This window comes from Oncorhynchus keta, chromosome 21 (genome assembly GCF_023373465.1).
Source record: "Oncorhynchus keta strain PuntledgeMale-10-30-2019 chromosome 21, Oket_V2, whole genome shotgun sequence".
In the NCBI taxonomy this organism is placed as follows: domain Eukaryota; kingdom Metazoa; phylum Chordata; class Actinopteri; order Salmoniformes; family Salmonidae; genus Oncorhynchus; species Oncorhynchus keta.
In genome coordinates, this window is record NC_068441.1 from 48,040,413 (window position 1) to 48,065,976 (window position 25,564).

At 46.3% G+C, this 25,564-nt stretch overlaps 1 protein-coding gene across 4 annotated transcripts in view; it reads left to right on the top strand.

The window, feature by feature from the left end:
• The window catches only part of asic1b (acid-sensing (proton-gated) ion channel 1b), a 438,689-nt gene that overhangs the window by 351,933 nt on the left and 61,192 nt on the right, over positions 1-25,564 (top strand). For 3 of the 4 annotated variants that reach the window (XM_052474068.1, XM_052474067.1, XM_052474065.1), the window contains one exon: positions 21,464-21,614. In XM_052474068.1, the coding sequence (XP_052330028.1) occupies positions 21,464-21,614 (151 nt within the window). Of the gene's footprint in view, positions 1-4,621; positions 5,797-21,463; positions 21,615-25,564 lie in introns of those variants that run through there. The other variant, XM_052474066.1, reaches the window with a different exon arrangement.

Below are 25,564 nucleotides of genomic sequence, written 5' to 3' on the forward strand. Positions count from 1 at the left end.
ACATTTGGATACGAGTCTTGTGGTATAGCCCACTTATATATTTAGAAAAAGGAACAACACCTACATTGGGCTGTACTAATGGTATGCATGTTGTGTTGAGGTCAGGGGTAGTGTTGTGGTCAGGGGTAGTGTTGTGTTGAGGTCAGGGGTAGTGTTGTGTTGAGGTCAGGGGTAGTGTTGTGGTCAGGGATAGTGTTGTGTTGAGGTCAGGGGTAGTGTTGTGTTGAGGTCAGGGGGTAGTGTTGTGGTCAGGGATAGTGTTGTGTTGAGGTCAGGGGTAGTGTTGTGTTGAGTGTGTTGAGGTCAGGGGTAGTGTTGTGGTCAGGGATAGTGTTGTGTTGTGGTCAGGGATAGTGTTGTGTTGAGGTGTAGTGTTGTGTTGAGGTCAGGGGGTTGTGTTGTGGTCAGGGATAGTGTTGTGTTGAGGTCAGGGGAGTGTTGTGTTGAGGGGGTAGTGTTGTGTTGAGGTCAGGGGTAGTGTTGTGTTGAGGTCAGGGGTAGTGTTGTGTTGAGGTCAGGGGTAGTGTTGTGTTGAGGTCAGGGGGTAGTGTTGTGGTCAGTGTTGTGTTGGTCAGGGGTAGTGTTGTGTTGAGGTCAGGGGTAGTGTTGTGTTGAGGTCAGGGGTAGTGTTGTGTTGAGGTCAGGTCAGGGGTAGTGTTGTGTTGAGGTCAGGGGTGGTGTTGTGTTGAGGTCAGTGTTGTGTTGAGGTCAGGGTGGTGTTGTGTTGAGGTCAGGGGGTAGTGTTGTGTTGAGGTCAGGGGTAGTGTTGTGTTGAGGTCAGGGGTAGTGTTGTGTTGAGGTCAGGGGTAGTGTTGTGGTCAGGGATAGTGTTGTGTTGTGGTCAGGGATAGTGTTGTGTTGAGGTCAGGGGTAGTGTTGTGTTGAGGTCAGGGGGTGTTGTGTTGTGTCAGGGATAGTGTTGTGTTGAGGTCAGGGGTAGTGTTGTGTTGAGGTCAGGGGTAGTGTTGTGTTGAGGTCAGTGGGAGGTCAGGGGTAGTGTTGTGTTGAGGTCAGGGGGTAGTGTTGTGTTGAGGTCAGGGGTAGTGTTGTGTTGAGGTCAGGGTGTTGTGTTGAGGTCAGGGGTAGTGTTGTGTTGAGGTCAGGGGTAGTGTTGTGTTGAGGTCAGGGGTAGTGTTGTGTTGAGGTCAGGGGTGGTGTTGTGTTGAGGTCAGGGGTAGTGTTGTGTTGAGGTCAGGGGTGGTGTTGTGTTGAGGTCAGGGTAGTGTTGTGTTGAGGTCAGGGGTGGTGTTGTGTTGAGGTCAGGGGTAGTGTTGTGTTGAGGTCAGGGGTAGTGTTGTGTTGAGGTCAGGGGTAGTGTTGTGTTGAGGTCAGGGGTAGTGTTGTGTTGAGGTCAGGGGTAGTGTTGTGTTGAGGTCAGGGGTAGTGTTGTGTTGAGGTCAGGGGTGGTGTTGTGTTGAGGTCAGGGGTGGTGTTGTGTTGAGGTCAGGGGTAGTGTTGTGTTGAGGTCAGGGGTGGTGTTGTGTTGAGGTCAGGGGTAGTGTTGTGTTGAGGTCAGGGGTAGTGTTGTGTTGAGGTCAGGGGTAGTGTTGTGTTGAGGTCAGGGGTAGTGTTGTGTTGAGGTCAGGGGTAGTGTTGTGTTGAGGTCAGGGGTGGTGTTGTGTTGAGGTCAGGGGTAGTGTTGTGTTGAGGTCAGGGGTAGTGTTGTGTTGAGGTCAGGGGTAGTGTTGTGTTGAGGTCAGGGGTAGTGTTGTGTTGAGGTCAGGGGTAGTGTTGGGTTTGTTAGTGTTAATGTATGTCAGTGGAGGCTGCTGAGGGGAGAACGGCTTATAATAATGTCTGGAACGGAGCAGATGGAATGGCATCAAAGACCTGGAGACCATGTGTTTAATGTACATGATACCATTCCACTGACTCCGCTCCAGTTATTACCACAAGCCTGTCCTCCCCAATTCAGGTGTCACCAACCTCCTGTGGTGTACATTAATTCACTGTGATGGAATTAAAGATTTCTGCCAATGACCTCTTAGCAACAGACAAAGCATTGGGAACAGTACAATGTATGTGATTTTCCTTGTTCTAAAAGTTGGAGTTGGCTAGATAGAGGGAAAGACATGTGTGGTATGTAAGAAGAGTTGTTAAGCTGGAGTGTGAAATATGTGTTGTGGGAAAATGCCGTGAATAAGAACTGGATAAAGTTGTTGTCTTTGAATATGAACAAAATAAAATGTTTCAACAAGTCCAAGGATTTAAAGAGAAAGGTGTCTATAGAGTGAGTTCACTAATTGGAATGAGAAATGATTATGGTATGTAACTAAAACCTACAAGGAGAAGGAGAAGGAACGGAGCTTTTGGAAATGAAAAATGTATGTATGTAGAGTTAAAGGAAGATGATGGAGGGATGAATGATGGCCTGGATGAATGGGGGATGAAAGGATGGAGAAGGAATGGAGAGATGAAGGAGGGATGGTGGGATGGAGAGATGAAGGAGAGATGGAGAGATGAAGGAGGGATGGTGGGATGGAGAGATGAAGGAGGGATGGAGAAGGGATGGGGATGGAGAGGGATAGAGATGAAGGAGGGATGGTGGGATGGAGAGATGAAGAAGGGGTAGGATGAAGGAGGGATAGAGAGATGATGGAGAGATGAAGGAGGGATGGAGAAGGGATGGAGGATGAAGGAGAGATGGAGAGATGAAGGAGGGATGGAGAAGGGATGGAGAGATGAAAGGAGGGATGAAGGAGGGATGGTGGGATGGAGAGATGAAGGAGGGGAGAGATGAAGGAGGGAGATGGAGAGATGAAGGAGGGATGGAGAAGGGATGGAGAGATGAAGGAGGGATAGAGAGATGAAGGAGGGATGGTGGGATGGAGAGATGAAGGAGGGATAGAGATGAGAGATGAAGGAGGGATGGAGGGATGGGATGAAGGAGGGAGATGAAGGAGGATGGTGGGATGGAGAGAGATAGAGAGATGAAGGAGGATGGTGGGATGGAGAGATGAAGGAGGGATGGAGAAGGGATGGAGGATGAAGGAGGGAGATGAAGGGATGGTGGGATGGAGAGATGAAGGAGGGATAGAGATGATGGAGAGATGAAGGAGGGATGGAGAAGGGATGGAGAGATGAAGGAGAGATGGAGAGATGAAGGAGGGATGGAGAAGGGATGGAGAGATGAAGGAGGGATAGAGATGAAGGAGGGATGGTGGGATGGAGAGATGAAGGAGGGAGAGATGAAGGAGGGATGGTGGGATGGAGAGATGAGGGATGGAGAGATGAAGGAGGGATAGAGAGATGAAGGAGGGGTGGAGAAGGGATGGAGAGATGAAGGAGGGATGGAGAGATGAAGGAGGGATGGAGAAGGGATGGAGAGATGAAGGAGGGATGGAGAGATGAAGGAGGGATGGAGGGATGGAGAGATGAAGGAGGGATGGAGAGATGAAGGAGGGATGGAGGGATGGAGAGATGAAGGAGGGATGGAGAGATGAAGGAGGGATGGAGAAGGGATGGAGAGATGAAGGAGGGATGGAGAGATGAAGGAGGGATGGAGAGATGAAGGAGGGATGGAGAAGGGATGGAGAGATGAAGGAGGGATGGTGGGATGGAGAGATGAAGGAGGGATGGAGAGATGAAGGAGGGATGGAGAGATGAAGGAGGGGTGAGAGAAGGAGGGATGGAGAGATGAAGGAGGGATGGAGAGATGAAGGAGGGATGGATGGAGATGAAGGAGGGATGGAGAGATGAAGGAGGGATGGAGAGATGAAGGAGGGATGGAGAGATGATGGAGAGATGAAGGAGGGATGGAGAGATGAAGGAGGGATGGAGAAGGGATGGAGAGATGAAGGAGGGATGGAGAGATGAAGGAGGGATGGAGAAGGGATGGAGAGATGAAGGAGGGATGGAGAAGGGATGGAGAGATGAAGGAGGGATGGAGAGGGATGGAGAGATGAAGGAGGGATGGAGAAGGGATGGAGAGATGAAGGAGGGATGGAGAGATGAAGGAGGGATGGAGAGAAGGAGGGATGGAGAGATGAAGGAGGGATGGAGAGATGAAGGAGGGATGGAGAGATGAAGGAGGGATGGAGAGATGAAGGAGGGATGGAGAAGGAGGGATGGAGAAGAAGGAGGGGAGATGAAGGAGGGATGGAGAAGGGATGAGAGGAGGGATGGAGAGATGAAGGAGGGATGGAGAGATGAAGGAGGGATGGAGAGATGAAGGAGGGATGGAGAGATGAAGGAGGGATGGAGAAGGAACGGTGGGATGGAGAGATGAAGGAGGGATGGATGGAGAGATGAAGGAGGGATGGAGATGGGATGGAGAGATGAAGGAGGGATGGAGAGATGAAGGAGGGATGGAGAAGGGATGGAGAGATGAAGGAGGGATGGAGAGATGAAGGAGGGATAGAGAGATGATGGGGAGATGAAGGAGGGATGGAGAAGGGATGGAGAGATGAAGGAGGGATGGAGAAGGAACGGTGGGATGAAGGAGGAATAGGGGGTAGAGGGATGGGGGATTTTATTTGTATTTATTTCACCTTTATTTAACCAGGTAGGCCAGTTGAGAACAAGTTCTCATTTACAACTGCAACCTGGCCAAGATAAAGCAAAGCTGTGCAACAAAAACAACAACACAGAGTTACACATAAACAAACGTACAGTCAATAACACAATAGAACATTCTGGAGGGATGAAGAAGGAATGAGGGATGAAGCAGGGATGGGGATGTGTGTCCTTTGCATGCAGTGCGATGTTGTCATATGATGACCCGTTTGTTTCTCTGAATTGGAATGGGTTGTTCAAACCGCACGTGACATACACTTTATTCGGTCCTCCAACTGCACCGGAGACGCGACATTTAATAATCTTGAACAACTTGGATACCTTATACCTGGGCTACCCCGGGAATAGGGAGCGTTCTCTCTTCCTATATGGTGACAGAAGACGAGCAGTGAGCACCTCTCACAGCCTCACAGGCACAGCCTCCTACTGGCAGACTCTCAATAGAAAGAGCTCAGCGCTTGAGCTCAGGAGAGAATAGCGCGCGTTCTAACCAGCACAAAGATTTCACTGGATGACTCTCACAACAATAAGTAATTGACAGACAGACAGATCTATCTGGATTGGGGCTTTGACTCCATGGTCAATGCGGGACCGGGACTGATGCCAGCCCATCAGCGGTGGTCGTGTCGGTCTTAATCCTTACACTCCCTAGCCTATCTCTCCAAAATGTGTCAGTGCGATTCGGTACCGAAAGCCAGCAGAACGCCGGGCTCTGTCGCGGAAGCCGGGAAGCTGTTCCTGAAACACACCACTTTCCACGGCCTGAGACATGTATTTCTGAGCGGCTCCTACCCCCGAAGGCTCGCCTGGCTGTTGGCTTTCCTCACAGCTCTCGCGCTCCTCTTCACCTGGTCCTCAAACCGGGTCCGGTACCTGCTTTCCTCTCCGGTGCACACCAAGGCGCATATGGTGTACGCCAAACGTCTTGTTTTCCCCGCTGTGACCATCTGTAACCAGAACCTCCTCTTACCACGTCGCATGAAGAAACCGGACATATTCAGCGCGGGAAGGTGGTTAGGACTTCTAGGGAGGAACTGGCAAGTGTCCCCCAGCGCCAGGGACGCGCTCACACCCGGAACCGACCATGACATCAGTAGCAGCAACGAGCTGCCCTGGTCTCCGCTCTCTCGGATCCTGGACTTCAACCACTTTTTGCCGCCTCCCCTGGAGTCTCAGCCGTCCATGCAGCAGCTCCTGGACCGCCTCGGCCACCAGATGGAGGAGATGCTGCTTTACTGCCGCTTCCAGGGAGAGCTATGCGGGCCTCGCAACTTCAGCACCGTGAGTCTATGGACAAGCAACACGAAGTTAGGTTTACAGCATGCAATGACTGTTGATATTGTTGATAAGCTTCTGCAACATGTTGTAGCCTATTGGTATTTAGGAGATAGTAATAATGTTGTTTGGACTAATTATGTCATCATGCCTATTGTTATGTTTTGAAGTGCTCTGGGTTTGGAATTGATTTGGAGTTGTAATTACCAAGCCAACAAGAGTGGATTTCTATTCCTACTTCAGCCCGTGCTATTTAACAGACCACTATTCTACCTCGTGTTCTGTCTATATAGTCAGTGGGTATACTGTCATACAATCTATTATGAAGATTTCACGTGTAGAAAACTAGCCAGTTGTGTAGCTGTCAGACAGACAGACAGACAGACAGACAGACAGACAGACAGACAGACAGACAGACAGACAGACAGACAGACAGACAGACTGGCAGTTCAGTATGAGATACCTGTAATTGGTTCTATCTACGATCTATCCTAATATGTTCTGTTGCACTGTGCTGTATATGAAGGGTCTCACACACACACACACACACACACACACATTACAGGTCAACAAAGTGATATACAGAGCGCATATTAAGTTGATGTTTTTCATTCAGATTGCCTCATTTAAAGAATAATTTTCACATCTACAGGTATTAATTCTTCATTTGAGCCAGTTTTCTTCAGCAGGAAAATAATCCTGCAGCAACAGGGCATGTTAATAATTATGTGGATTATATTTAATGGGCACTTATTTATTTTATTCTTTTTTTATACCATTTTTTTAAATCTTGTCTCATCGCTTAAACTCCCCAACGGGCATGGGAGTCATGCGTCCCCCTGAAAACATGACCCGCCTCATCATACTCCTTAAAAGCTCTTAAGGATCCGCACCTTGTTTTCAATTTTCTCCTAAAATGACATACCCAAATCTAACTGCCTGTAACTCAGGCCTTGAAGCAAGGATATGCAAAGTCTTGGTACCATTTGAAAGGAAACACTTTGAAGGAATGTAGGAGAATAGATCTGGTAAAAGATAATACAAAAAAAATATTATTCCAGTGCAGCTGCAATTTAGATTTTTGTCACTAGATGGAAACAGTGTGCGTGTAAAGTTTTAGACTGATCCAATCAACCATTGCATTCCTGTTCAAAATGTTGTATTAAGACTGCCCAAATGCGCCTAATTTGTTTAATAATAACTTTTCATTTTCAAAACTGTGCAATCTCCTCAAACAATATCATGGCATTCTTTCACTGTAATAGCTTCTGTAAATTAGACAGTGGTTAGATTAACAAGAATTTAAGATTTCTGCCAATATCAGATATGTCTACGTCACGGGAAATTTTCTTGTTACGTACAACTTCATGCTAATAGCATTAGCCTACGTTAGCTCAACCGTCCCGTGGAAGGGACTCCGATCCCAAAGAAGTTTTAACACCCACCAGTTTAACCTGGAAGCCAGCCGCACCAATGTATCAGAGGAAACACCGTTCAACTGGCGACAGAGGTCAGCCCCAAGGCCCACCAGAAGGAGTCGCTAGAGCGCAATGAGCCAAGTAAAGGCCCACCGGGCCAAACCCTCCCTTAACCCGGACGATGCTGGGCCAATTGTGCACTGTCCTATGGGACTCCCGGCCACTGCCGCTTGTGGCACAGCCTGCAATGAACACTTGTCTGTAGTAACACCTATAGCACTTTTGTAAGGGTTTATACGTTTTGTGTAAGGAAAATTGTCAGAAATTTCGATGTGGAAATTACAATCTTCGGAAGCCTTTTTAAACCTCAAACACACTACAAGTTTTAAATGTCCTGCATTGCAGCAAAGTTCTCCAGTAACTGAGCATCTGAGCACGAAGATGATCTGGAATCAGCCTACCTTTGTGGCTCTGCTGATCTGAGTACAACAGATCTGGGATCAGCCTACCTTTGTGGCTCTGCTGATCTGAGTACAACAGATCTGGGATCAGCCTACCTTTGTGGCTCTGCTGATCTGAGTACAACAGATCTGGGATCAGCCTACCTTTGGGGCTCTGCTGATCTGAGTACAACAGATCTGGGATCAGCCTACCTTTGGGGCTCTGTTGATCTGAGTACAACAGATCTGGGATCAGCCTACCTTTGGGGCTCTGTTGATCTGAGTACAACAGATCTGGGATCAGCCTACCTTTGGGGCTCTGTTGATCTGAGTACAACAGATCTGGGATCAGCCTACCTTTGTGGCTCTGCTGATCTGAGTACAACAGATCTGGGATCAGCCTACCTTTGGGGCTCTGTTGATCTGAGTACAACAGATCTGGGATCAGCCTACCTTTGTGGCTCTGCTGATCTGAGTACAACAGATCTGGGATCAGCCTACCTTTGGGGCTCTGTTGATCTGAGTACAACAGATCTGGGATCAGCTCAGTTGATCTGAGTACAACAGATCTGGGATCAGCCTACCCTTTGACTCTTAGATCAGCAGAGCCACAATGAAGAGAAAATAGTCCTCGCTCCCGGCTCTCTCTGGCTGACAAGTCAACTTTAGCGAACAGCTTGACAGAGCGGTTTCCTTTGATTGGAGCACATTGTTTTGTGTAGAATAGCCTTGGGCTCGCCATACACTTTGGAACTCGTTGAAGTATTAATTAGAGAGAGACAGAGAGAGACAGAGACAGAGAGAAACCCACTAATTATCAAAATCCAGAAAAGAGACGTTGAATTCTACAACCACCTAAAAGAATGTGATTCCCAAACCGTCCATAACAAAGCCATCACCTACAGAGAGATAAACCTGAAGAAGAGTCCCCTAAGCAAGCTGGTCCTGGGGCTCTGTTCACAAACACAAACACACCCCACAGAGCCCCAGGACAGCAGCACAATTAGACCCAACCAAATCATGAGAAAACAAAAAGAGACTTGACACATTGGAAAGAATTCACAAAAAAACAGAGGAAACTAGAATGCTATTTGGCCCTAAACATGACTGATCCAAACTTAAGGAAAGCTTAGACTATGTACAGACTCAGTGATCATAGCCTTGCTATTGAGAAAGGCCGCCGTAGGCAGACCTGGCTCTCAAGAGAAGACAGGCTATGTGCTCACTGCCAACAAAATGAGGTGGAAACTGAGCTGTACTTCCTAACCTCCTGCCAAATGTATGACCATATTAGAGACACATATTTCCCTCAGATTACACAGATCAACAGAGAATTTGAAAACGAATCAAATTTTGATAAACTCCCATATCTACTGGGTGAAATTCCACAGTGTGCCATCACAGCAGCAAGATTTGTGGCCTGTTACACACAAGAAAGGGGCAACCAGTGAAGAACAAACACCATTGTAAATACAACCCATATTTATGTTTATTTATTTTCCCTTTTGTATTTTAACCATTTTCACATCATTACAACACTGTATATATATATATATATATATATATATATATATATATATATATATATATATATAATATGACATTTGAAATGTCTTTATTATTTCGGAACTTGTGTGAATGTAATGTTTACTGTTAAATTTGATTGTTTATTTCACTTTTGTTTATTTCCTACTTTTCTACTTTATTTTCTACAACATATGTCTCCCATGTCAATAAAGCCACTTGAATTGAATTGAATTGAGAGAGAGAATGTGTCAAATGGTGTGTCTATATAAGGCATTCTGTACAAGGCTGTGTTCGCTTTCTCTGGTAAGAATACAAATATTCACATTGTCTAGTATGATTCACGTTAATCTTGAAATAAGTTTGGTATCTCTTTTCACTGTAGTCTAGTTGAACATAAAACATGGTAGTCTAGTTGAACATAAAACATGGTAGTCTAGTTGAACATAAAACATGGTAGTCTAGTTGAACATAAAACATGGTAGTCTAGTTGAACATAAAACATGGTAGTCTAGTTGAACATAAAACATGGTAGTCTAGTTGAACATAAAACATGGTAGTCTAGTTGAACATAAAACATGGTAGTCTAGTTGAACATAAAACATGGTAGTCTAGTTGAACATAAAACATGGTAGGCTAGTTGAACATATAACATTGAATAGAATACCCGTAGAATAGAAAATGGCAAGGAAGGATATAATATGGCAGGTCAATTTTAGTGTTACAAAGTATTGTTATGTAGAGTTAACAGCATTTGATGGTTTTATACGGTATGTCCCCCAGAACGTCTGGAAAGCAACAGGTTTGTTGTAGCCTGTGTGAAAGAAATACATTTGCAAATAGTCATTGTCGTCGGTGTATCTGTTCTGGAGAACCCAAACCACTTGATGTACTTTACTGAAAGACATGATGATGCTCTCTCTGTGTCTCTCTGTGTCTCTCTCTCAGTGTCTCTCTCTCGGGGGTCTCTCTCTGTGTCTCTCTCTGTGTCTCTCTGTGTCTCTCTCTCTGTGTGTCTCTCTCTCTGTGTCTCTCTCTCTGTGTCTCTCTCTGTGTCTCTCTCTGTGTCTCTCTTAGTGTCTCTCTCTCTCTCTGTGTCTCTCTCAGTGTCTCTCTGTGTTTCTCTCTCTGTGTGTCTCTCTCTCTGTGTCTTTCTCTCTGTGTCTCTCTCTGTGTCTCTCTCTGTGTCTCTCTTAGTGTCTCTCTCTCTCTCTGTGTCTCTCTCTGTGTCTCTCTCTCTCTCTGTGTCTCTCTCAGTGTCTCTCTTTGTGTCTCTCTGAGTCTCTCTCTCAGTGTCTCTCTCTCTCTGTGTCTCTCTCTCAGTGTCTCTCTCTCAGTGTCTCTCTCTGTGTCTCTCTCTCAGTGTCTCTCTCTCTCTCTGTGTCTCTCTCTCAGGAGTCTCTCTCTCTGTGTCTCTCTTTGTGTCTCTCTGAGTCTCTCTCTCAGTGTCTCTCTCTCTCAGTGTCTCTCTCCCAGTGTCTCTCTCTGTGTCTCTCTCACAGTGTCTCTCTCTGTGTGTCTCTCTCTCTGTCTCTCTCTGTGTCTCTCTCTCTGTGTCTCTCAGTGGTCTCTCTCTCTGTGTCTCTCTCTCCGTGTCTCTCTCTGTGTCTTTCAGTGTCTCTCTCTCAGTGTCTCTCTTTCAGTGTCTCTCTCTCTCTCTCTCTCTCTCTCTCTCTCTCTCTCTCTCTCTCTCTCTCTCTGTCTCTCTCTCTCTCTCTCTCTCTCTCTCAGTGTCTCTCTCTCTCTCTCTCTCTCTCTCTCTCTCTCAGTGTCTCTCTGTGTCTCTCTCAGTGTCTCTCTCAGTGTCTCTCTCTCAGGGGTCTCTCTCTCTCTGTGTCTCTCTCTCTCCGTGTCTCTCTCTGTGTCTTTCAGTGTCTCTCTCTCAGTGTCTCTCTCTGTGTCTCTCTCTCTGTGTCTCTCTCTGTGTCGCTCTCATCGTGTCTCTCTCCGTGTCTCTCTTCGTGTCTCTCTCTCTGTGGCTCTCTCTGTGTCTCTCAGTCTCTCTCTCTCTCTCTCTCTCTCTCTCTCTCTCTCTGTCTCTCTCTCTGTCTCTCTCTCTCTGTGTCGCTCTCTCCGTGTCTCTCTCCGTGTCAATTCAATTCAAGGGGCTTTATTGGTATGGGAAACATGTGTTAACATTGCCAAAGCAAGTGAGGTAGATAATATACAAAAGTGAAATAAACAATAAAAATGAACAGTAAACATGACACATACAGAAGTTTCAAAACAATAAAGACATTAGAAATGTCATATTATATATATATATACCATGTTGTAACAATGTACAAATGGTTAAAGTACACAAGGGAAAATAAATAAGCATAAATATGGGTTGTATTTACAATGGTGTTTGTTCTTCACTGGTTGCCCTTTTCTTGTGGCAACAGGTCACAAATCTTGCTGCTCTGATGGCACACTGTGGAATTTCACCCAGTAGATATGGGAGTTTATCAAAATTGGATTTGTGTCTCTCTCTCCGTGTCTCTCTCTGTGTCTCTCAGTGTCTCTCTCTCTCTGTGTCTCTCTCTCAGAGTCTCTCTCAGTGTGTCTCTCAGTGTCTCTCTCTCTGTGTCTCTCTCTGTGTCTCTGTGTCTCTTTCTCAGTGTTTCTCTCTCTGTGTCTCTCTCTCAGAGTCTCTCTCAGTGTCTCTCTCTGTGTTTCTCTCTCAGTGTCTCTCTCAGTGTCTCTCTCTGTGTCTCTCTCTCTGTGTCTCTCTCTGTGTCTCTCTCTCAGTGTGTCTCTCTCTCTCAGTCCCAAACTGCACACTATTCCCAGCCTACGTAGTTCACCATTTTTGACCAGAGCCCAGGCATTATATAGAGAATAGCAGAGATGTGGAATCGAGTCACGTGACATGGACTCGAGTACCACTCAAGTCACAAATTGTTCTACTTGAGACTTGACTTGAAAAATAGAAAAAACACTTGCTACTTGACTTCGACTTGAGCTTCTATGACTTGTGACTCAACTTGGTCTTGAGCTGTATGACTCGAGAGACTGGGTTTGTCATCTCGTGCACAATTTAGGCCCCATATGTCCTTTATTTTTTCAAAGAGGTGCTGGTTCTGTGCTTTCTGTTATGTGTCTTGGCCAATCAGATTCACGGAAGTCACAAGTTGCGCAGGCCGTCAACAAGCACCTCGCCGCACCACTCCACTCTCTTCCGGCTGGCTAGACTACCTTGACTAGATTGACTGTGTTGCTTTCTACTTACAGTTGCATAGGCCTACGCGATGCAGACCTGCATAAAGCAAGCTCATCCCAGTGAGTTCCATTATCCAATTGCAATGGTTGTTTCTGTGTCTATGTAAAGGACTGTTAGTCTAGGTTTAATGGGGCGGCAGCGTAGCCTAGTGGTTAGAGCGTTGGACTAGTAACCGGAAGGTTGCGAGTTCAAACCCCCGACCTAACAAGGTACAAATCTGTCGTTCTGCCCCTGAACAGGCAGTTAACCCACTGTTCCCAGGCCGTCATTGAAAATAAGAATATGTTCTTAACTGACTAAAAAATATATGAACAAGTAAATGTAAATGTAAAAGGTTGCTGCAGTTTGACACAGTTTTCATTCTCCCTAGTTTCCATTCTTCCAGAAGTTCTTTAAAACCATGTATACCTAGGTGGCAGGTAGCCTAGTGGTTAAGAGTGTTGGGCCAGTAACTGAAAAGAGACTGATTTGAATCTCTGAGCTGACTGGGTGAACAATCTGTGAGTGTGTCCTTGAGCAAGGCACTTCACCCAAATTGCTCTGGATAAGGGTGTCTGCAAAACATTTTTATCTGGTCTCATTACCCGTATAAAACCCTTTTTACAACTAATGAATCCCGGTCAGACCCTGCAAGGTCCTGATTTATACCTGCTTAGGTTATCAGATTAGGAAAAGCTCAGGGCCTCAGGGAAAACAATTTTCCTCATCACTCTGGGACCTGTTGTGCCACCTCTGGATCAGGGCATCATTGGTCCCAGAAATCGAAGTTCAAAGTTCAGTGCCTTGCGAAAGTATTCGGCCCCCTTGAACTTTGCGACCTTTTGCCACATTTCAGGCTTCAAACATAAAGATATAAAACTGTATTTTTTTGTGAAGAATCAACAACAAGTGGGACACAATCATGAAGTGGAACGACATTTATTGGATATTTCAAACTTTTTTAACAAATCAAAAACTGAAAAATTGGGCGTGCAAAATTATTCAGCCCCCTTAAGTTAATACTTTGTAGCGCCACCTTTTGCTGTGATTACAGCTGTAAGTCGCTTGGGGTATGTCTCTATCAGTTATACACATCGAGAGACTGACATTTTTCCCATTCCTCCTTGCAAAACAGCTCGAGCTCAGTGAGGTTGGATGGAGAGCATTTGTGAACAGCAGTTTTCAGTTCTTTCCACAGATTCTCGATTGAGTTCAAGTATGGGCTTTGACTTGGCCATTCTAACACCTGGATATGTTTATTTTTGAACCATTCCATTGTAGATTTTGCTTTATGTTTTGGATCATTGTCTTGTTGGAAGACAAATCTCCGTCCTAGTCTCAGGTCTTTTGCAGACTCCATCAGGTTTTCTTCCAGAATGGTCCTGTATTTGGCTCCATCCATCTTCCCATCAATTTTAACCATCTTCCCTGTCCCTGCTAAAGAAAAGCAGGCCCAAACCATGATGCTGCCACCACCATGTTTGACAGTGGGGATGGTGTGTTCAGGGTGATGAGCTGTGTTGCTTTTACGCTAAACATAACGTTTTGCATTGTTGCCAAAAAGTTCAATTTTGGTTTCATCTGACCAGAGCACCTTCTTCCACATGTTTGGTGTGTCTCCCAGGTGGCTTGTGGCAAACTTTAAACAACACTTTTTACGGATATCTTTAAGAAATGGCTTTCTTCTTGCCACTCTTCCATAAAAGGCCAGATTTGTGCAATATACGACTGATTGTTGTCCTATGGACAGAGTCTCCCACCTCAGCTGTAGATCTCTGCAGTTCATCCAGAGTGATCATGGGCCTCTTGGCTGCATCTCTGATCTTTATGTTTGAAGCCTGAAATGTGGCAAAAGGTCGCAAAGTTCAAGGGGGCCGAATACTTTCGCAAGGCACTGTATGTGGTAGTTCAAAGACTATGTGGTAGTGGGGGGAAATGATGTAGTTTGTAAAACATGTGGATCCAAAATGACTGATGCATTGCAATTGCAATGACATTTATATAAAACACTTAATCATTGACTTGAGGACTCAACACCCCAAATTAGGGACTTGTGATGTGAGTCGACCTGAGCTGTGGAACATGGGACTTTACTTGAGACTCGAAGGATAGGACTTGAGACTTGCTTAGGACTTGCAAAAGTGTGACTTGATCCCATCTCTGGTGACTAGTGTGCCATTTGGGACGTATCCGAGTACTTTAGTGAGCTTGGGTACAATGGAGGAGCCTAGAGAAGCATCCCAAATCACACCCTATATGATGCACTACGTTTGACCAGAGCCCTATAGGCCCTGGAGCCCTCAATAGGGAATAGGGTGCGATTTGACTTTCAGACTACCCGTCTTTCAGTGAGCCATTAACGCTGCTGTCCCCAAGGTCGTCACAGCACCGCTTCAACTCACCATCTCTCTGTTACCACAGCAACTCTGTGTATGCTGTGCTTTTACACACACACACGGACACACACACTGTCTTATCATTCTTGTCTTGATGGGTGATGTATATATCTACAAGCTGGAGAGTAAGTGGCGATGGGTGGGGACTTTCTAATGTATGAGCTCCTCCTTCACCCTCTCTCTCCTTCACTCTCTCTCTCATCCACTCTCACTCATTCATACTCTCTCTCTCTATCACTCCTTCACTCCTTCACTCTCTCTCCATCACTCTCTCTCCTTCACTCGCTCTCCTTCACTCTCTCTCTTTCACTCTTGCTCTCCTTCACTCCTTCATACTCTCTTCCTCTCTCTCTCTCTCTCTCTCTCTCTCTCTCTCTCTCTCACTCTACTCTCTGTCATTCACCCTCTCACTCCTCCACTCTCTCTCCTTCACTCTCTCTCCTCACTCTCTCTCCCTCACTCTCTCCTTCACTCTCTCTCATTCACCATCTCACTCCTTCACTCCTTCACTCTTGCTCTCCTTCACTCGCTCTCCTTCACACTCTCTCTCTCTGTCTCTCTCTCTCTCTCTCTCTCTCTTCTCTCTCTCTCTCTCTCTCTCTCCTTCACTCTCTCTCATTCACCCTCTCACTCCTTCACTCTCTCTCCTTCACTCTCTCTCCCTCACTCTCTCCTTCTCTCTCTCATTCACCCTCTCACTCCATCACTTTCTCTCATTCACCATCTCACTCCTTCACTCCTTCACTCTTGCTCTCCTTCACTCGCTCTCCTTCCCTCTCTCTCTCTCTCTCTCTCCCTCACTCTCTCCTTCACTCTCTCTCATTCTCCCTCTCACTCCATCACTTTCTCTCATTCACCATCTCACTCCTTTACTCCTTCACTCTTGCTCTCCTTCACTCGCTCTCCTTCACACTCTCTCTCTCTCTCTCTCTCTCTCTCTCTCTCTCTCTCTCTCTCTCTCTCTCTCTCTCTCTCTCTCTCTCCTTCACTCTCTCTCATTCACCCTCTCACTCCATCACTTTCTCTCATTCACCATCTCACTCCTTCACTCTCTCTCCTTCACTCTCTCTCCTTCACTCGCTCTCCTTCACTTTCTCTCTTTCACTCTTGCTCTCCTTCACTCGCTCTCCTTCATACTCTCTCTCACTCCACTCTCTGTCATTCACCCTCTCACTCCTTCACTCTCTCTCCTTCACTCTCTCTCCCTCACTCACTCACTCTCCCTCACTCTCTCCTTTACTCTCTCTCATTCACCCTCTCACTTCATCACTTTCTCTCATTCACCATCTCACTCCTTCACTCCTTCACTCGCTCTCCTTCACACTCTCTCTCTCTCTCTCTCTCTCTCTCTCTCTCTCTCTCTCTCTCTCTCTCTCTCTCTCTCTCTCTCTCTCTCTCTCTCTCTCTCTCTCTCTCACTCCTTCACTCTCTCTCATTCACCCTCTCACTCCATCACTTTCTCTCATTCACCATCTCACTCCTTCACTCTCTCTCCTTCACTCTCACTCCTTCACTCTCTCTCATTCACCCTCTCACTCCATCACTTTCTCTCATTCACCATCTCACTCCTTCACTCTCTCTCGCTCTCTCTCTATTTTCTCTCTGGCTGATCTCTTCATTAAAACTGTCCTATATAATTGCAGCTCTTCCTGATTCCTGACCAACCTCAGACTATTCCACACAGGATATCTTTCTGTTCTATTTCAGCTGCAGACAGAGCATTAATGGCTGGTGAAAAGATGTCTGGTCTGGCAGATGAAAAGATATGCATTTCATCTGTCTGGTTCGTTGGGCTATTCATTCAGTGGTGTGATGATGTTTTGGTTTTGAGATCCATTCAGTCGTGTCAATGATGCATGGAGGTAGAAAACACTGTCTCCGTAGTAGTTGAAGAATCAAATCTATCCATTAATGTTCCATTGGTAGACAGCAGCATCTCCCTATAGAGTACAGAGGCTAGCATGTACTAATAGCCATTCAATGGTGTGATTATAAAGGTTGAGGCGGAAAACACCGTCGCTATTGTAGTTAGAGACAACTAAAGGCACTGACCTTTTTCATGTGGGTGGTGTGGTTTGTCTTTGTGTGTGCTTTGTGCAACCACCCTTGGCCCGGGTTGAGTAGGTCAATGTTTTCTTCGGGCGCATGCATTCGAAATGGCACCCTACCACCTATATAGTGGACTACTTTTAACCAGAGCCCTATGCGGGCCCTGTTGACAAGTAGTGCACTATATAGGGAGCAGGGTACAATTTGGAACATGTACACCCTTGTTCCCCTTCCTACTGAGCCAAAATGATAATCATGAATGTCATTATATTGCAGCTAGGAAACACTACAGACTGAAAGGAGTGTCAGATCCTTTGTTCTTAGTGATGATTCTCTGCTCTGGAGTCAGTCCTCACCACCAGGTCTGGAGTCAGTCCCTTCTCACCACCAGGTCTGGAGTCAGTCCCTTCTCACCACCAGGTCTGGAGTCAGTCCCTTCTTACCACCAGGTCTGGAGTCAGTCCCTTCTCACCACCAGGTCTGGAGTCAGTCCTCACCACCAGGTCTGGAGTCAGTCCTCACCACCAGGTCTGGAGTCAGTCCCTTCTCTTCACCAGGTCTGGAGTCAGTCCTCACCACCAGGTCTGGAGTCAGTCCTCACCACCAGGTGTGGAGTCAGTCCCTTCTCTTCACCAGGTCTGGAGTCAGTCCTCACCACCAGGTCTGGCTGGAGTCAGTCCCTTCTCTTCACCAGGTCTGGAGTCAGTCCTCACCACCAGGTCTGGAGTCAGTCCCTTCTCACCACCAGGTCTGGAGTCAGTCCCTTCTCATCACCAGGTCTGGAGTCAGTCCCTTCTCACCACCAGGTCTGGAGTCAGTCCTCACCACCAGGTCTGGAGTCAGTCCCTTCTCACCACCAGGTCTGGAGTCAGTCCCTTCTTACCACCAGGTCTGGAGTCAGTCCCTTCTCACCACCAGGTCTGGAGTCAGTCCTGACCACCAGGTCTGGAGTCAGTCCCTTCTCTTCACCAGGTCTGGAGTCAGTCCTCACCACCAGGTCTGGAGTCAGTCCTCACCACCAGGTCTGGAGTCAGTCCCTCACCAGGTACCAGGTCCCCTTCTTACCACCAGGTCTGGAGTCAGTCCTCACCACCAGGTCTGGAGTCAGTCCTCACCACCAGGTCTGGAGTCAGTCCCTTCTCACCACCAGGTCTGGAGTCAGTCCCTTCTCACCACCAGGTCTGGAGTCAGTCCCTTCTCACCACCAGGTCTGGAGTCAGTCCCTTCTCACCACCAGGTCTGGAGTCAGTCCCTTCTTACCACCAGGTCTGGAGTCAGTCCCTTCTCACCACCAGGTCTGGAGTCAGTCCTCACCACCAGGTCTGGAGTCAGTCCCTTCTCACCACCAGGTCTGGAGTCAGTCCCTTCTCACCACCAGGTCTGGAGTCAGTCCCTTCTCACCACCAGGTCTGGAGTCAGTCCCTTCTCACCACCAGGTCTGGAGTCAGTCCCTTCTCACCACCAGGTCTGGAGTCAGTCCCTTCTCACCACCAGGTCGGGAGTCAGTCCCTTTTCTTCACCAGGCAACTGCTGCTGCAGTGAGTCCCTTCTCACTTTACTCTGCCAGCCAGCCCCAGTCACACTTCTGTCTTAAGGTCAAACCTCATATTACTATGGGTGACATATTGCAGGGGGCATTTCATTAAATGTTGATACGTGCGTCTCTTGAGAGGTGTCAGTGCCAATATCTTGGGCCCGCTGTGCAAAGTCTTTTTTTCTTTGTCACGTGACAGTTCCCGATTTTCAGAAAGGCTGGAAGGCTACAGCAAAATCATTCATTTCTGCCACAAATACTTCCGTTGGAGGTTTGTCAAATAATCTGTTTTACTTCGCCCTTCATGTAATCAGTCCGTCCTTGAGTATTGTGTATCTTCTGTTCTTCATGTGTCCTTTATTCAAATACAGCTTTTTGAAATACAACAGGCCCTTGTTGTTGACTCCACCAAGAATCAATACATGCAAAACATGGATATTTATCTCAACCTTGTTATGCCACTATAAGATGCCATACATAAGAGACAACATTCTTTACATACGACAGATAAATAGTCTTCTACCATTAGCTACTTTGATGCTCTTAGTGTAACGACATTCAGGGGAAGAAGGTGAGGACCAAGGTGCAGCGTGGTACGTGTTCATCTTTTTATTTTGAACTGAACACTGAATAAAAAAAACAACAACCACATCAACAGTTCTGTCTGGTGCAGACACAAAAACAGAAAGCAACTACCCACAACCTAAGGTGGCAAAACGGGCTACCTAAGTATGATTCCCAATCAGAGACAACGATAGACAGCTGTCCCTGATTGAGAACCATACCCGGCCAAAACATAGAAATACAAAAACCTAGACATACAAAGATAGAATGCCCACCCAAATCACACCCTGACCAAACAAAAATAGAAACATACAAAGCAATCTATGGTCAGTGACACTTTCTGAGAGCCTTGGGATTTAGATTGATTTAACCCTTCTTTTACCAGGTAAGTTGACTGAGATCACATTGTCATTTACAACAATGACCTGGGGAATAGTTTCAGGGATGTGTCCCTAATGGCACCATGTTTCTTATATAGGGTGTGCGTTTGTACTCTGGCCCTCCAGAACACACTCACGGTACTATGTAGGAATAGGGTACAATTCGGGGCGATCACTTAATCAGGTTCCTTGACCGAGTTGGAGGAACATTCGATGTTGGAGCCTGAGCCTTCCTTTTCTGATGTCTTGAATGTGATTGCACATCCATTCGTTCACTACCCGTCATGTCTGAGGCAGCCTCCCCACCAGGCTGTGTCGTTGCGCCACAGTTTGCTTGGCCAACTTGTAACATTGTCCCAGAATCAGCTTAGGACGCTACTACACAGGCAAAATCTTCTCATGAAACTTTGATTTCAATGTGTGTGCTCTTTTACAGTAACTACATTTACATTTAAGTCATTTAGCAGACGCTCTTATCCAGAGCGACTTACAAATTGGTGCATTCACCTTATGACATCCAGTGGAACAGCCACTTTACAATAGTGCATCTAAATCTTTTAAGGGGGAGGGGGGGTGAGAAGGATTACTTTATCCTATCCTAGGTATTCCTTAAACTAATAGGCGTTTATGATACCACATTTAGGATGAGTCTCTCTGTGTGTCGGGATCAAAGAGTTTGAACAATAATATTAGCAGAGATGCTGTTGCCACAGTTTGGTATAGTTCTCTACCCCTGTGTTGTTCTTGTTGTAGTTGTTGTTCTTGTAGTTGTTGTTCTTGTTCTTGTTGTTGTAGTTATTCTTGTTGTTGTTGTTGTAGTTATTCTTGTTTTTGTTCTTGTAGTTGTTGTTGTTGTTATTCTTGTTGTTGTTTTTGTAGTTATTCTTGTTGTTGTTTTTGTAGTTATTCTTGTTGTTGTAGTTGTTGTTGTAGTTGTTCTTGTAGTTGTTGTTATTCTTGTTGTTGTTTTTGTAGTTATTATTGTTGTTGTTGTTATTCTTGTTGTTGTTTTTGTAGTTATTCTTGTTGTTGTTTTTGTAGTTGTTCTTGTTGTTATTCTTGTTGTTGTTTTTGTAGTTATTCTTGTTGTTGTTTTTGTAGTTATTCTTGTTGTTGTTTTTGTAGTTATTATTGTTGTTGTTGTTATTCTTGTTGTTGTTTTTGTAGTTATTCTTGTTGTTGTTTTTGTAGTTATTATTGTTGTTGTTGTTATTCTTGTTGTTGTTTTTGTAGTTATTCTTGTTGTTGTTTTTGTAGTTATTCTTGTTGCTGTAGTTGTTCTTGTAGTTGTTGTTGTTGTAGTTGTTCTTGTAGTTGTTCTTGTTGTTGTAGTTGTTGTTGTTGTTGTTCTTGTAGTTGTTGTTATTCTTGTTGTTGTTTTTGTTGTTGTTGTCCTTGTTTTTGTTGTTTTGTTGTGTTGTTGTTGTTCTTGCTGTTCTCTGGTAGATAAAGTTTACTCTCTACACAGAAGCTGGTGTATTAGACCCCAAGGATTCAGTGGGCTGAACAGCCCAACATTTTATTGGGCAAATCCCAAATGGCATGCAGTGTATTCCTTAGTGCACTACTATAACCTACAACGTGTTATATACAGTATAATAGTGATGGGGGAACAAAATTGACACAGTTACATACCGCAAAATTATTTTTGGATGATATTTTATAGATATTTGACTCCAACTAAAAAAAGAGAATTATTATTTTTTGCGGCTGTAGGTAGCGTTAGCTAAAGCTAGTCGGCTGTACCTGTGCCAAAACTATGGTATTTTTCATCCTATAGCTTGTTCTCCATCTTCTTTTTAAATAGTGAGCCAACATGTTTTCGGAACTTTTATTTCCATGACTGATCAAATGTCTCTCTCTTGTCTCTCTGCAGCAGACATACCGTTTAGCAATATGTTTGGATTGCAATAAAATTCCAGTATCAAATCGCAATACATATAGAATCATGAGAATTGCAATACATATCGTATGGGCACCTAAGTAACGTGATAATATTGTATCGTGAGGTCCCTGGCAATTTCCAGCCCTACTATATAGGGAATAGGGTACCATGTGTCTCTGGTCAAAAGGAGTACCCTTTATTGGGAATTGGTTGGCAATTTGAATCACAGACATTGCTTTGTTCTTCATTATATTGCTGCCACTCATTGACGGCCCTTTGTCTCCTTCTTGTTGTTTCAGATCTTCACCCGTTATGGGAAATGCTACACATTCAACTCTGGTCAGGATAACCGGCCGCTGCTGGTGACCATGAAGGGAGGGATGGGTAACGGACTGGAGCTGATGCTTGATATCCAACAGGATGAATACCTGCCAGTCTGGGGAGAAACAGGTGAGGGAGGGGGGGAGGGAGGGAGGGAGGGAGGGAGGGAGGGAGGGAGGGAGGGAGGGAGGGAGGGAGGGAGGGAGGGAGGGAGGGAGGGAGGGGAGGGGGAGGGAGGGAGGGAGGGGAGGGAGGGAGGGAGGTGATGGATATCCAACAGGACAAATACCTGCCCGTCTGGGGGAAACAGGTAGGGAGGGAGGGAGGGAGGGAGGGAGGGAGGGAGGGAGGGAGGGAGGGAGGGAGGGAGGGAGGGAGGGAGGGAGGGAGGGAGGGAGGGAGATGATGGATATCCAACAGGACGAATACCTGCCCGTCTGGGGGAAACAGGTAGGGAGGGAGGGAGGGAGGGAGGGAGGGAGGGAGGGAGGGAGGGAGGGAGGGAGGGAGGGAGGGAGGGAGGGAGGGAGGGAGGGAGGGGGAGGGAGGGAGGGAGGGAGGGAGGGAGGGAGGTGATGGATATCCAACAGGATGAATACCTGCCGTCTGGGGGAAACAGGTAGGGAGGGAGGGAGGGAGGGAGGGAGGGAGGGAGGGAGGGAGGGAGGGAGGGAGGGAGGGAGGGAGGTGATGGATATCCAACAGGATGAATACCTGCCCGTCTGGGGGAAAAAGGTAGGAGGGAGGTGATGGATATCCAACAGGATGAATACCTGCCCGTCTGGGGGAAACAGGTAGGGAGGGAGGGAGGGAGGTGATGGATATCCAACAGGATGAATACCTGCCCGTCTGGGGGAAACAGGTAGGGAGGGAGGGAGGGAGGTGATGGATATCCAACAGGATGAATACCTGCCCATCTGGGGGAAACAGATAGGGAGGGAGGGAGGGAGGGAGGGAGGGAGGGAGGGAGGGAGGGAGGGAGGGAGGGAGGGAGGGAGGGAGGGAGGGAGGGAGGGAGGTGATGGATATCCAACAGGATGAATACCTGCCCATCTGGGGGAAACAGATAGGGAGGGGGAGGGAGGGAGGGAGGGAGGGAGGGAGGGAGGGAGGGAGGGAGGGAGGGAGGGAGGGAGGGAGGGAGGGAGGGAGGGAGGGAGGGAGGGAGATGATGGATATCCAACAGGGCGAATACCGGTCAGTATGGGGAGATACATGGGGGGGATGCTGGGTCAATCATCCAATCCTCACAGATCTTCAAGATGGCATAAGGAGGAAGAGGGGCTAATATTCCATCTTGGAGTTAGAGAAGTATGTGGTCATACCACAACAAACCTTGAACTAAACAGTGATTTGTTTAAAGTCAAGTACTCAAGTATGTCAAACATGCAGTGTTTGTAAATGTGAAACCACTTCAAAAGAGTCAACAGAGAACAAACATTAGCTACTTGCAAAGGAAAGGAAGATAGGCTGGCAGACAGACAAGAAAACAAGTCCATGTAGAATTGATTTCCAAACTCTCAGTTTCAAAATCAACTTTAATGAATCTGTTTTTAAAATAAAATCAAGCGCTCAAAAAACGCTGATATTTCCAGAAGACAAATAATATCATTGGGAGATCAGAAGCCTCACAGTAAACACATGTTCCTCCTTACCAACTGTGAATCTCGCTCTGGAAATTCAACCCTCGACACAGTTGGACCACAGCTGCAGTGAAAACGGTACATTATCGACTCTTTGTAGATCGAGACGGATTGGGGTCGATTTATCGAATGCTTCTTTACTGTCGTTTAATTGTACCTCTTGTCAGGAATGCTTAGTTTCTGCATGAATCAAATGAAAGAATATGACGGTAGTCCGATGAAAATCAATACAGTGCTTCTCTCTGCGACTGTGTGTAGACGTAGTGTCTGTGTGTAGACGTAGTGTCTGTGTGTAGACGTAGTGTCTGTGTGGAAAGACTAGGGTTGCACATGTTGGGGAATATCCAGAGGTGGAAACTGTTCGTGGGAATTAATGTGAATATATGGGAATTAACGGAAATATATGATAATTAATATTAATACCATTTAAATGTAGATGTTTTTTGCATTGGATATATTTACCATAGACTGAAACATAATCATTTTACCTTATCATAAGTAGACATATTAAATCCTTCCAATAGAAATGTTAAAAATGACTGAGTTACGAATTGAACTTTAATTAAATGAGTTGACTCTTCACATGTGATGATTTCACTGAACAACAAAAGAAAGAGAATATTGAATGATCCCCGATGATCCATCGCATCTCCCACAAACGTTTTCATACATACAACAACTTCTATGTCTTCTCCCTGAACCTCCTCAATGTCCAACTCTTGAACATCAGACTCTGAGGCCTCATCTTCACTGTCACTTCCCAACCTTGTTGAGGATGGTTCGTTGTCAGGCTCAAAAAGCCTCAAATTTGCCCGGATGGCCACCAATTTTTCGAACCTTGTATTAGTCAGCCTGTTACGTGCTTTGGTGTGTGTGTTCCCAAACAAGGACCAGTAGCGCTCTGAGGCAGCTGATGTTGGTGGGATTTGGAGGATTATTGAGGCAACAGGGGAAAGAGCCTCAGATCCACAAAGTCCCTTCCACCAGGTGGCTGATGAGATATGTTGGCACGACTGCCATATTGCATCTCCATCCAAAAGCCTTTGCTTGGAAGTGTACTTCGCCAGACTGCCAAGAACCTTTCTCTCATCCAGGCCAAGGTGGCGAGACACGGTAGTAATGACTTGTTGATCTCTGCACCAGACAGGATGCTCTTGCCAGCATACTTGGGGTTCAACATGTACGCTGTGGCGTTTATGGGCTTCAGGCAGAAGTCTTCACGCTTTTTGATGTATTTCAGAACTGCAGTTTCATCTGCTTGGAGCAACAGTGAAGTGGGCAGGGCAGTACGGATTTCTTCTCCTACATCTGCAAGCAGCGTCTGAACATCAGACAGGATGACATTCAAATCAAATCAAATGTATTTATATAGCCCTTTGTACATCAGCTGATATCTCAAAGTGCTGTACAGAAACCCAGCCTAAAACCCCAAACAGCAAGCAATGCAGGTGTAGAAGCACGGTGGCTAGGAAAAACTCCCTAGAAAGGCCAACACCTAGGAAGAAACCTAGAGAGGAACCAGGCTATGTGGGGTGGCCAGTCCTCTTCTGGCTGTGCCGGGTGGAGATTATAACAGAACATGGCCAAGATGTTCAAATGTTCATAAATGACCAGCATGGTCGAATAATAACAAGGCAGAACAGTTGAAACTGGAGCAGCAGCACAGTAAGGTGGACTGGGGACAGCAAGGAGTCATCATGTCAGGTCGTCCTGGGGCACGGTCCTTGGGCTCAGGTCCTCCAAGAGAGAGAAAGAAAGAGAGAATTAGAGAGAGCATATGTGGGGTGGCCAGTCCTCTTCTGGCTGTGCCAGGTGGAGATTATAACAGAACATGGCCAAGATGTTCAAATGTTCATAAATGACCAGCATGGTCAAATAATAGTAAGGCAGAACAGTTGAAACTGGAGCAGCAGCATGGCCAGGTGGACTGGGGACAGCAAGAAGTCATCATGTCAGGTAGTCCTGGGGCATGGTCCTAGGGCTCAGATCAGTTGAAACTGGAGCAGCAGCATGGCCAGGTGGACTGGGGACAGCAAGGAGTCATCATGTCAGGAAGTCCTGGGGCATGGTCCTAGGGCTCAGGTCCTCCGAGAGAGAGAAAGAAAGAAGGAGAGAATTAGAGAACGCACTTAGATTCACACAGGACACCGAATAGGACAGGAGAAGTACTCCAGATATAACAAACTGACCCTAGCGCCCGACACAAACTACTGCAGCTTAAATACTGGAGGCTGAGACAGGAGGGGTCAGGAGACACTGTGGCCCCATCCGAGGACACCTCTGGACAGGGCCAAACAGGAAGGATATAACCCCACCCACTTTGCCAAATCACAGCCCCCACACCACTAGAGGGATATCTTCAACCACCAACTTACCATCCTGAGACAAGGCTGAGTATAGCCCACAAAGATCTCCGCCACGGCACAACCCAAGGGG